Genomic DNA, 13,055 nt, shown 5'->3' on the forward strand with positions numbered 1-13,055 from the left:
CCGTTAGAATTTTCTATATTTCTGCATAAATATCACCTAAAAAATCATCAGATTTTCACTCAATTCTTAAAAGTAGATAAAGAGAAACCAGTTAAACAAATGAGACAAAAATATTATACTTGGTCATTTATTTATTGAGGAAAATGATTGAATATTACATATTTGTGAGTGGCAAAAGTATGTGAACCTCACGGATTAGCAGTTAGTTTGAAGGTGAAATTCGAGTCCGGTGTTTTCAATCAATGGGATGCCAATCAGGTGTGAGTGGGCACCCTGCGTTATTTAAAGAACAGGATCTATCAAAGTCTGCTCTTCACAACACATGTTTGTGGAAGTGTATCATGGCACCAACAAAGGAGATTTCTGAGGACTTCACAAAAAGTGTTGTTGATGCTCATCAGGCTGGAAAAGGTTATAAAACCATCTCTAAAGAGTTTGGACTCCACCAATCGACAGTCAGACAGATTGTGTACAAATGGAGGAAATTCAAGACCATTGTTACCCTCCCCAGGAGTGGTCGACCAACAAAGATCACTCCAAGAGTAAGGCATGTGATAGTCGGCGAGGTCACAAAGGACCCCAGGGTAACTTCTAAGCAACTGAAGGCCTCTCTCACATTGGCTGATGTTCATGTTCATGAGTCCACCACCAGGAGAACACTGAACAACAATGGTGTGCATGGCAGGGTTGCAAGGAGAAATCCACTGCTGTCCAAAAAAACATTGCTGCTCGTCTGCAGTTTGCAAAGAATGGTTAAAGAAGAATAAAGTTAATGTTTTGTCCTGACCTTAATCCAAATGAAATGTTGTGGAAGGACCTGAAGCAAGCAGTTCATGTGAGGAAACCCACCAACGTCCCAGAGTTGAAACTGTTCTGTACGGAGGAATGAGCTCAAATTTCTCCAAGCCGTTGTGCAGGAATGATCAGAAGTTACCAGAAATGTTTAGTTGCAGTTATTGCTGCAAAGGGGGGTCACACCAGATACTAAAACCAAAGGTTCACATACTTTTGCCACTTACAAATATGTAATATTCGATCATTTTCCTCAATAAATAAATGACCAAGTATAATATTTTTGTCTCATTTGTTTAACTGGTTTCTCTTTATCTACTTTTAGGACTTGAGTGAAAATCTGATGTTTTAGGTCGTATTTATGCAAAAATATAGAAAATTCTAACGGGTTCACAAACTTTCAAGCACAACTGTAAACTCATTACCATGATAGGTGCTGGCTTTTGGACCTGATGCTGATGGATCCAGCTTGGACGGTCCTTTTTGTCTTTGGCCTGGAGGACACGGTAGCTTTTTTGGTATTGACTGAAAAAGGTTTACCAGAGTATTCCTGAGCCCATGTGGTGATAGCCATTACAAACACATGACAGTTTTTAGAACAGTGATGTCTGTGGAATTGGAGATCACGCACATTCACAAGTGGTTTTCGACCTTGATGTTTACTCACCAAGTTTGACTAGATTCCTTGAAATTTACAAATCACTTGATTTCTTTTTTTAATAAGAATTTTCCCTACTGTCCCAAATATTTTGGAACTGGACTTGAACATACATTCTAGTAAGTAGAATTAGGGTTAGGGTTAATGGTTCAGTGGATTCAAATCCCAGTCCCAGACACTGACCATGCACACCTTGCACATTCTCCTACCGTCTGCGTGGACCCCCAAAGACGAGCTTCTTAAGTTAATTTCTGACTCTAATTTGGCCACACTTGAGAGTGATGGTGTGCGTGATGGGGATAATGCTCTGTCCTGGTCTGATTTTTGGCCTGCACATGATGTTACTGGGTAACCTTTGCCTGAACCCAACCATCCTGATTAGACATGTTTAAGGATTTTGTTTGTTGTTCTAAAGTGTATTGAAAAGTATATGCTACTCATCCTACTGGCGTAGAAACATTATGCGGCAAAACAACATGTGTTTACGACGCAGAAGAAACAAACTTCTAAAGCAATGCAATAATAATAAAAAAACAGATTGATTAACTTCACTGTTAACACAAGCCAGACTGAATTTACCGTTCTTCCTTGGTTTTTCTGTTGAGGGTTGCGGTGGCGGCAGGTCATCTCATACATCCCTGTCCCCAGCTATAGATTCTAGCACTTTGTGGCGAATTCCTAGGTGTTCCCAAGCCTTCTGAGATATATAACACCTCCAGAATATACTGGGTCTGCTGCAGCGTCTACGCCCAATCAGACATGCCCAGAGCAGCTCTAGGGGGGGCCACCTGGGGGGCATTCTTATGCCCAAACAGCCTCAACTGGCAGAGCAGCAGCTCTCCTGAATCACTGAGCTTCTTACAATATCACAGAGTGTCTGCCCATTAGCCCTGCGAAGAAACCTAATTTCTGCTGCTTGTGTTTGCAATCTCATTCTTTTGGCCTTCTCCCCCAGTTCATGACCACAGTTAAGGACAGGGATGTCGAGAGCTTTATCTTTAGACTCGGCTTCGGCTTCACCACCACAGACGTGTATGGCATCTGCAGAACAGCTTGCTAATCTCACTTTCCCTTTTTCCATTACTCATGAAAAAGATCCCGAGATTCTTGAGCTCCTCCACTAAGGAAAGTTGTCCCCCATCTGGAGAGACCAGTCCATTCTCTTTTGAGAGAGAGCCATGACGTCAGACTTAGAGGTGCTAATCCTCATCCCAGCCGCTTCACACTCAAATTATACAAGTAAATGCCGAAGGTCACAGTCAGATTAGGCAAAGAGAACCACATCATCTGCATAACACAACAGCGCTACCACTAGTCTGTCCAACTCAACACCCTGACATGCTCGTCTGCACCTTTGATATCCTCTCCAAGAAAACCACAAACAGGAATGATGACATGACACTGCCTTGATGAAGTCAGAAACACACAATGAGCAAATTCAACACTGCATTCATATAGGGGACGAATACCAAAAGCAGCCCTGTTAGCCCACAACACATGCTGTGGGACTCTGTCTTATGCTTTTTCTAGATCTACAAAATATTATATATGTACTGGGTGGTCCTGATCTAATTATGCAACTTTTAATGCAATGCAAGACAAAAGAATTGTTTGTAATAAACGAAAACAAACTTACATTGAATTAATTCACTGATTTTCCATGTAATGTTCCACTTGTCCTCCATTCAGTTGTGAATTCTCTATGTAATAAACGTAATAAGTTATAGCGTAATGAAGATTGCATAATTAAATCTGGACCACCCTGTAGACTGGATTATCATACTGCCATGTACCCACACTTTTCTAGCTTATAAAAGGTAACGCATTTTACCTTTGTCTACTAACAGTATGTTCTTTATTTTTTTTTCTTCTCTTGTGTCTTGTTTCCGTTCTGCTTCTTTAACTTTTTAAATGGCTTAGTCTGCCTCACTCCACATCATCTCCTAACTTTATTCAAGAATATTCCTTACCAAACAAATTGTCTTTCCCTCCTGTGCAGGATATTGCAGAGAATGGCTACTCAATGGCGGCAGACGAATCACAGCAAAAGGCTGCCCCCTCGCCATCTACTGAGAGAAAGGAGCCAAGACAGCGAGAAGAGCGGCGTCCAATAACTGTGCATTTTGGACAGGTGAGTCAAACCTTCTGGAATTCTGAAATGCTAATTATGGTGATGGAATTGAGCCTGGTAAGCAAGCAGAGCTTCTCTTTATGCAAAGTGGAAACACAAATGGAGAGGAGACCTTTCAGAAAAATGGTACTGTAGTTTATTTAAAAAAAACATTTAGCTGAGCTTTTGTGTTGTCTAGTTAGCTCTCTCGTTCGATTCTGGATCCCTTTTGTAATGTTTTGTTTGAAACGTCTTTTATTATTCTGAAATGTTCAGTTTGTCTAATTCCTTGTTCTATTAAGGCTGCTCTATAAAGATTTGTGTGTGGCACTTGGTAATATCTGTACTGTGAGTGAAGCCATGAACAAAGACCTCCTTGCATCCATTGTTGTTAACTGTCTTAATGAACCTAGATACTGCAGAAGTGTCATTTCGAATGACTCCTTGGACCAGGGGTGCCCACACTTTTTCGGCTTGCGAGCTACTTTTAAAATGACCAGGTCGAAAATATATATATATACACATACTGAGTATACTTTATACATAAAATATATGTTGTCCTACCTTGCATAACTGAATAACCTTAATGGCACAATAACAATTCAATACATTTATGGTCACTACAGTATTTGTATTTAATAATCGTCATGTGGGAAAAGGCTGACTCCCATGAATAAGTAGAGCCGAATAATGCAGTCAAGAAGCTTTTGAATTCAGCCAAGTGAAAAATGACGGCTGTCCGATTAACTGCGATTTTAGTTCCCTCTCCTTTCTCTTACTCAGATCGCTTTTCGGAAGGAAGTCAGTTTCGTAGTTTTTATGAACAGTTCAAAAGTGCCTTTCCACATTTTCCTTCTTTGATATAGCAATGATAGATTGACAGATCAGACAAACGCACTTTTGATTATGACATTGTGAGAGAAAAAAATGCTCTTCCAATTCCACATCCAGCCCATACCCTCCCCAAACAGTTTTTTTTTAAATCCCTTCTTTAGTCGATATTAAATGGATTACTTGGATTACTTAATTAATTGGCTAACTAGATCACAGCCGGAGTTTTGCAGTAGCTTGCGCGTTTGATCGTGCGTGTGGGATGACCAGTGTGTTAGAAGAAAAGAGATTTCGGACTGGCCGCCCTGTATGTCAATCAAGTGGCAAATGCCTTAGGGAGGATACATGATAGACTAACGTTTAAAAAAAAAAAATTTAAATGCAACACGATCGACACATTGGGCACCCCTGCCTTGGACATAGTGTCACGGGGCCAGATGTGATTCTCTTTCAAGAATACACATCTGGGGGACTACTTGCCTAAAAAGTTTGTAATGTGTTGAGAAGACTCCACCTGCAGGGTTTCTTCCTAAAAACCCACCCTTAATTTTCTCCAGTCTGTGTGCTTTAAATGGTCAGTAATTCAGTGTCCCATTTCTACTTGTGTATTAGACAAATGCATTAAATAACTATGGAAAGGTGAAGAGAGAAAATGAAACTGAGCAAAGCCCTTGGCACTAAGATGAAATAGAAAGGTTAACTATGCTGTTACTCAGTGCCTAAAGCTTAATGGTTAATTTATATATCTTGCTGTCATTTTGATTGTTGCATCACTACATTGCAATTAAACAACAAATACTGTTTAGAGCAGCATTGTGTTTTAAACACTGTGACAGTATTCCGGTATGGCATGTTCGGCATTTCCATTTAGATGGTATTATTCATTATTTACCTTTGTCATAATTTAAAAAAAAAATTAAAATAAATAGATAGCATGGGTTGACTTGTTGGTGTTGTTGGCAGTCCTGGTTACAATGGTTTCTTGAGGCTGGACAAGGCACCTGTAGGGTCTGCACATTCTTCCTCTGGTTTACACCAGGTATTTGCTCTCTTTTCATTGTTCATGTGTTGAGTTTACCTGGTGATACTCAATTGTCCCAGCCTGCATTTGCTCCTACTGTTGGGCTCATGAAGTTCATTTTTGGATTGGTCTCCTCCAGCACCATAAGTGTAACACAAATGCACAGACCCTATAAATACTTATTATGAATGATGTCTGCACAGCCTATCACTCCTCGGTACTCTGCATAAAAACTCGCTAGCTTCCTCGTAAACAGTATGTGGTGCGCCTGGCTATAGTCTAGACCTAAAACCTAAATATACTTTGGTCCCCGAGAATCAGCGAGGCACATGGAGGCTGATACACCTTGTTTAATTCTACTTACCAACCAACTGTACCTTACTGTCTGTTGCAGATGTCTCTCCTCAACCTGCTAACCCTGTGAAAGAAAGTGTCAGTCTCTCCACATCAGGTGCTCTACTTACTACTTCAATCACTCAAGATATGCAAGAAAAGTAAATGCAAAGTGCAGTGGTACCTCTGGTCACAACCGTAATTCCTTCCGAAACTCTGGACACGATCCGAACGTAATTTCCCCATAGGACTGTATGTAAATACGATTAATCTGTTCCAGACCGTACTAACTGTATGTAAATATATATATTTTTTAAACACAAAAATAGTTAATTATACCATGGAATGCACAGTGTAATAGTAAACTAAATGTAAAAACATTGAATAACACTGAGAAAACTTTGAACAACAGAAAAAACTAACATTGTAAGAGTTTGCGCTAGACGGTTACAAACCGCTTGCTGTAAACACTTTTTTTTATGAGTTTTAAGCACAGGGAAAAAAAATAAATGCCACTTCTCTTGCGAAACTTTTCACACCATCCTCTACTGGCTTAAATTCCTCACCTTTACGACTCGAAGCAGGATTTTTTTTTCAGCAAATCGCCATGAATCTTCCTGGCTTTCTCGCATATGATCGCCTCACTTACGCTATCCCCCTACAAGTTGCTTCTCATTCAGCCAAACTAGCAACAGTTTTTCCACCACTTCCAGCACTTGAGTTAACTTTGTAACTCCTTTTGAAACCTCAGCTGCTTTGTTAGACACCGTGTACGCAAACAAAAGAAAATGGGAAATCATTGGCGCTTACGATCGCATGTAGGGAAACTGGCCACCAGTGTTTACGTGCACCACCAGAGCGTGTGGCCGTGAACAGATGCAAACATTTTGATTGTAACCCGATTTTGTACGTGTTCAGAAACGTTCATTACCAGAGGTTCTACTATAGTAATTATTAAAAACAGGGTAATAATAGCAGAAGAAAATATGAATCGATAGTAAAGTCTGGGTTATAGTCTTGAATAAAAATGTATCTTTGCTTTAAAGTTAAACAGTACCTTCCATAAAGACATGGAAACTAAAGACATCAGTGTCAAAGGAGGTGTGTCGTCCAGGATGACTTGTTTAAATTCAGCAGTCAGTCTGATGCATGGACTTGTTCTTCAACTTCCAGTTGAATGGAGTCTTCTCTGATAGGATGGAATCTCTCTTTCTCTTGGACTGGACATTCTTTTTGTAAAAAAGCCACATGGCATTCTGGACCTTGGGGTTTTGCAGACAGATGATTGTCTAGTTATTCTAGTGATGGACAGTTCCGCCTAAAAGCGTTGTCTGCAATCTCTTGATGTCTACCGTTACCTTAACTGTTGAGTTGTAAACTTTCTGGTCATTCTAAGCTAAGTTTGTACACCTAAATAAAAATGAAAGGACATATGCAAAAACTAAAAGCAGATACCATAAAACAGCCCCAGAAAGATCATTTATAGCTCATTACAGTCCATCTGTGCAAAAAAACTAGCTGGGGTCCGTACTTCCAAAATGAAGATTTTATCCCTCTAGGACACCTGTAAAGAACCAGCGTTCATTTTTAGCTAAAGGAATAGTATAATCCTGGACAAAGGATAGTGCCAAGATAAATATAAAAAGCATTGTTTGCAAAATATTGTTTTGATGTGTTAATTTAATTTGCTTTTAAAAGCATGTCTTGGTTGTCCTTCTTTTTAAATTAATAGTATCAAGGAAATTGTGAAAGCATCAGTTTAAAATGAATGATTTTAAGTGAATCACAATATAGTCCCATCAATGTGTTAGCTGCAGATTTATTTATCACCCCATTCAGATACATCACAGCAAATATAAAACTTTTAGAACATTTTATATTATGCTGCTTCCAGAAACATAATAATTTTACCTTTTATTTAGCAGTGTTTAATTTACAGGGAGGCCTGTATTTGAATTTCTGATGTGATTTTCAGAAATACACTGTTACACATTCTCTTCTTTGTGCTCAGAGTGCAGGTTATTGAATTGCGCTGTGTGCTTCTTGATCAGGCGTTAGCTCTTTTTAAAAGACTTTCACCCTTATGTAGATGTGGACATGTGGCAGTCAGCCAGGTTATCCATCTTTCCCAGGTTTGGGTTTATGAAATCTGGAGACAGAGATGACATAATGGTGGTGGTCAAGGTTTTCACTCAGACATTTCAGAACTGGTTGTGAGGTTTGCAGGTTTGATTCCCTCATATTGACCATACAGTGTCTGTAGACCGTGGACTTTCTTTACTTTCATAGAAAATCTTATAGGGGGATAATGATAAAAAAAGGGTTTCTCCTATTTATTTAGGCAGTTGAAAAAATGCAGAGTTAGAATATTAGACTGTTTAAGAGTGTGCAGTATCCTTTTTATAAAATACAGTACAGTAGTGTATTTTTACTTACACTATATTGCCAAAAGTACTGGGACCCCCCCCTCCAAATCATTGAATTCAGGTGTTCCAATCACTTCCATGGCCACAGATGTATACCATCGAGCACCCAGGCATGCAGACTGCTTCTACAAACATTTGTGACAGAATGGGTCGCTCTCAGAGCTCAGTGAATTCAAGTGTGGTACCGTGATAGGATGCCACCTGTGCAATAAGTCCATTTGTGACATTTCCTCGCTGCTGAATATTCCTCGGTCCACTGTTAGTGGTATTAGAACAAAGTGGAAGCAATTGGGAACAACAGCAACTCAGCCACGAAGTGGTAGGCACAGAGCGGGGACAGCGCATGCTGAGGTGTGCAGAAGTTTCTGCCATTTTGCAGAGTCCCTATCTACAGACCACCTAAAGCTCAAGACCAGTGCATAGAGAGAGGGTTTCATGGGATGGGTCTCCATGACCAAGCAGCTGCATCCAAGCCTAACATCACCAAGTGTAATGCAAAGTGTCAGATGCAGTGGTGTAAAGCCCACCATCACTGGACTCCAGAGTAGTGGAGACGTTTCCTCTGGAGTGAAGAATCGCGCAATCCGATGGACAAGTCTGGGTTTGGCGGATGCCAGGAAAACAGTACTTGCCTGATTGCATTGTGCCAAGTGTAAAGTTTGCTGGAGGGGGGATAATGGTGTGGGGTTGTTTTTCAGGGGTTAGGCTTGGTCCCTTAGTTCCAGTGAAAGGAACTCTTAATGCTTCAGCATATAAAGACATTTTGGACAATTTCAGTTTGGGGATGGCCCCTTTCTGTTCCAGCATGACTGTGCACACACCAGTGCACAAAGCCAGGTCTATAAAGAAATGAATGAGCGAGTTCGTTGTGGAGCAACTGCTCTGACCTCAACTCAGTAGAACACCTTTGGGGTGAATTAGAGAGGAGACTGCGAGCGAGCGAGCCAGGCCTTCTCGCCCAACATCAGTGGCTGACCTCATAAATGCTCTTCTGGTCAGAAATTCCCATAAACACACTCCTGAGCCTCGTGGAAAGCCTTCCCACAAGAGTTGAAGCTGTTAGAGCTGCAAAGGGTGGGCCAAACACCAGATTAAAGCCTATGTATTAAGAATGGGATGTCAGTAAAGTTCATGTGTGTGTAAAGGCAGGCGTCCCAATACGTTTGGCAATATAGTGTATCATTTAATATTGTCTACCACACAATAGTGTAGTGCAGCAGGTGTGGATGCTGACATGAGAACGAGGCATTGGGGATGAAGACACATCAGCTGAAGTTCAGGTGAGCGAAAACTCCAAATGAAACGGGCTGGACAGAGTGTAGACAGCAAGACAACTTAAGATTGCAAGATATCTTTGCAAAATACTAGTTTGAGTTTACATATAAACAGTATTGACTTAATGTATTTATTAGGCTGATGATGGGATTCATCGTTAATAGCACAGTGCTCCAAATTGCCATTCTCGCCATACCCCCATTATACCCCCCAAGCAGTCACTATGAGTTTTGGCAAATTAAACACGGGGTGGATAGAAGGCTGTTTAAAGCTAAGCCAGGTTCAGTGGTGCAGGGACACTAGGAGTCACTAGACGGCGCTCTGGCCTGGTGTTCTGTCCCACTTACAATTAAAAGGCCATACATATCACACCATAGAAGTTGTAGTTGTTAGTAAGGCATTAATTATTTCTTTCTTCATTGTGGTAGCTTCTTCTTTTTCTTCTTTTTTTATCGCTTAATTTAGAATTTATATATTGCTACATTTGTGACGTCATTGAGTTGCCGTTTTGTTTGGGACTTCACATGGGCACTATAAGGAATCTGACTTTTATCAAGTTTGTGATAGATAGATATGAAATGAACTATATAATAGATAGATATGAAATGAACTATATAATAGATAGATAGATAGATGTGAAAGGCACTTTATAATAGATAGATAGATAGATAGATAGATAGATAGATAGATAGATAGATAGATAAGGTGCAATATAATAGATAGATAGATAGATAGATAGATGTGAAATGAACTATATAATAGATAGATAGATAGATAGATAGATAGATGTGAAAGGCACTTTATAATAGATAGATAGATAGATAGATAGATAGATAGATAGATAGATACTTTATTAATCCCAAGGGGAAATTCACATACTCCAGCAGCAGCATACTAATAAAAAACAATATTAAATTATTATGCATGTAACTTTGCTTTCTCTGCGTTTTTTTATGGAGTTTGTGGAGTAAAGATCGCTCTTTGAATGTTGTATTTTTTTGGTTTACTGAATTTTGTTACTGGTTATTGTATTTTGCTACTGGAGTGTGGATTTGGACTTTGGTCTACATCCCGAAGGTGTACAGAAGAAATTCAGAAGCTAATATGGTGTTAGGTTATAGTAGAAGGTGGGAAGTCCAAGTCAAGGGAGTTTCTATTGAAGTTTCGTAACACACTAGTGAGGCCTCAGCTGGAGTGTTGCGTGCAGCTTTAATCTCAATATTACAAAAAGACACAGCAGCGCTAGAGAAGAGCAACCAGACTGATGAGAGGACTGAGAGGTACGAGCTATGAGGAGAGACTAAAGGGAATGGAGCCTTGTCAGTTTAAGCAAACGGAGATTAAGAGCGGACACGATAGAAGTGTTTCAAATTATGAAGGGAATTAGTCCAGTGGAGTGCAGCTGTTACCTTAAATAAATTCTGTAGCAGGAACACAGGAACACTGTTGGACGTTTGTTAAGGGGAGATTTTGCACAAATGTTCAAAAAAAGTGTTCTTTGTTCACTCAAAGAACCACCGACACATAAAATAAATGACCAAGTAGTGTGGTGAAGAGTAGGATTTCAGAGACCTTCAATCTCAACTTGATATTATTTGGACAACCTCATCGGTGAACCGCGTGGACGTGCTTCTCGTCACAACTTTCCTACTATTCTAATGTTTGTCTTTGATTGAAATTTTTGGCAAATCCTCTTATTTTTGTTTTTTTATGTTTTTACTTTTGTAGTGAAAAAATAATTAATATTCAAAGAATCTTCATTGGCCTTGTGTGTTAAATGTCCATTGAAAGGTACTTTTGCATATCTGGGAAATTCTTAAATGTTTTTGCACTTTTAAAGCCAGCTGTCATTCTGGGGGCTGTGATGGCCTGAAAGCCTTTAGTTTGGGGTCTTAGAACCCTGGGTGAGGTCTGTTTTTGAGACCTTGTCATGTTTTGTTTTGTTTATTTTAAGGTTCTGTTTGTCCCTTTTTGCCATTTTGTGTTCAGACATATTGAACACTGACTGGTTGGGCCAGATATTTGTGTTTATGCATAATTAGACCTATTTGTTCAGACCTTCACCTGGTTCTTTTTTTCACCCCCAAATAAACTCAAATAAAATTCTCTCCCACTCAATATTCCAAAAAGAAGCATTCATTTGAACTTTATGTCCAACTTAGATATTCACAGTAGTGGGCAGCAAACATAATCAATAATTAGTATATCATTGGTTATACAGAATTATATGTAATTTTTTTGTTTTGTTTTTTGCTTTTTTTTTTGTGTTATGTATTTTTTATGCTTGGATTTTGCTTGCATGAACACCCATATAAAGTTATTTTCGCTTGTGCCACAAATGTTAACACTAATTAAGTTAAGGCCTTATTGAAAAGTAAATATCTAAAATAACAGAGAGCATTATTACTTATTACAATAACTTGTATTTCATTGTTAAATCTTTGATTGATTGATTGATTGATTGATTTCCTGTAGTATCACTAAAGATAGATAGATACTTTATTAATCCCAAGGGGAAATGTAATTGACATGGAAGTACTACAGTAGTATTTTGGTTTTCGATTTTGGGTTTGTAATTTTTGGACTTTTAAGACGGCCCTTTTTGCTCTTTTAAGCCTTTTCTTGTATTTTTTTTTCTTTTGGTAATACATATCCCCTTTAATAAAGATTTTTTTTTTGTTTGCCCATTCATCCCCAAGCCTGACGTTTACAGTCATCCTCATTCTTCTGGGGCTTAGTTAGAGATTTTTTGTGTGATTTTTGAACTTTAAAAGACTGTTCTTCATCTTGAGAGCTTCCATTTGCCTGGGGTCAGGCTTTCCTTGGGGGTTTCGCTTGTTTTGGGCAAGCCAGTCAGGATTCTGGCCTGTTTTGTGGAGTCTTTTTGTAGGCCTCACCATATTTTGCTATTTTGGTGGCAGAATCATAACATTATGTCTCCATGGTTTGACACCAGCGTTCTGCGTTTTGGAAATCGTCGAGCCATCCAGCCATTTTCTGAACATAACCACCTGGACACAATTCAAGAGACAGAAGGAAAACTCAGTAGCAAACAGCAAACTTATTCACATCCCTGTTGTGCCAGAGAGTCTTCTTCTGATGATTTGCTTACTGTGTCTACAGCTGCCTGCATGTTACTAGCTGAAGCATCATTAAAAACCAAGCCATGTCCATTTTCCCCCTCTGATTTTCAAGTGTACCTTCTGTTTCAGGGAGTGTGTGGCCCTCTGCAAAAATACAGAAGTAATGCTGGGGCTTGGCTGTAAGTGAGCAAAAGAGGAAGATTTAATACAGTGCTTCACCGACCATGGAGTCAGGTGGAGATAGGAGGCAAGCACTTACCATGTGGCAAGAAGAGAGGACAGAAAAATTAGAAATAGAGACTGGAGACAAAAGACGGGTTTGGGGTAACTTAAAGGAGGGCAAAAGGGCAAGCCACCCAACCTCTTAAATGAGGATTCAAGATCCTTTAGAGCAGGCCTAGAGAAAGAGAGACAGAAATGTTTTAGTTTCTTATCATTTATTTTGTGCTTTGTGTTCACCCTCCGTTGATCCTTTCCTTGTGTGTTTAATTTGCTAAATCAAAGGGCCTCTCAGCTGAAATTATTC

At 39.4% G+C, this 13,055-nt stretch overlaps 1 protein-coding gene across 7 annotated transcripts in view; it reads left to right on the forward strand.

The window, feature by feature from the left end:
* dennd1a (DENN/MADD domain containing 1A) overlaps window positions 1-13,055 on the forward strand; it is a 1,078,084-nt gene that overhangs the window by 872,929 nt on the left and 192,100 nt on the right. For 6 of the 7 annotated variants that reach the window (XR_005634853.1, XM_039762706.1, XM_039762705.1 and 3 more), the window contains exon 19: window positions 3,450-3,581. Coding sequence is in view for 6 of the 7 variants with exons in the window: in XM_039762706.1 (XP_039618640.1) it covers window positions 3,450-3,581 (132 nt within the window). In the remaining variant the exon portion in view is untranslated. Of the gene's footprint in view, window positions 1-3,449; window positions 3,582-5,806; window positions 5,867-13,055 lie in introns of those variants that run through there. The other variant, XM_039762711.1, reaches the window with a different exon arrangement.

Source organism: Polypterus senegalus, chromosome 9 (assembly GCF_016835505.1).
Source record: "Polypterus senegalus isolate Bchr_013 chromosome 9, ASM1683550v1, whole genome shotgun sequence".
Taxonomy (NCBI): domain Eukaryota; kingdom Metazoa; phylum Chordata; class Cladistia; order Polypteriformes; family Polypteridae; genus Polypterus; species Polypterus senegalus.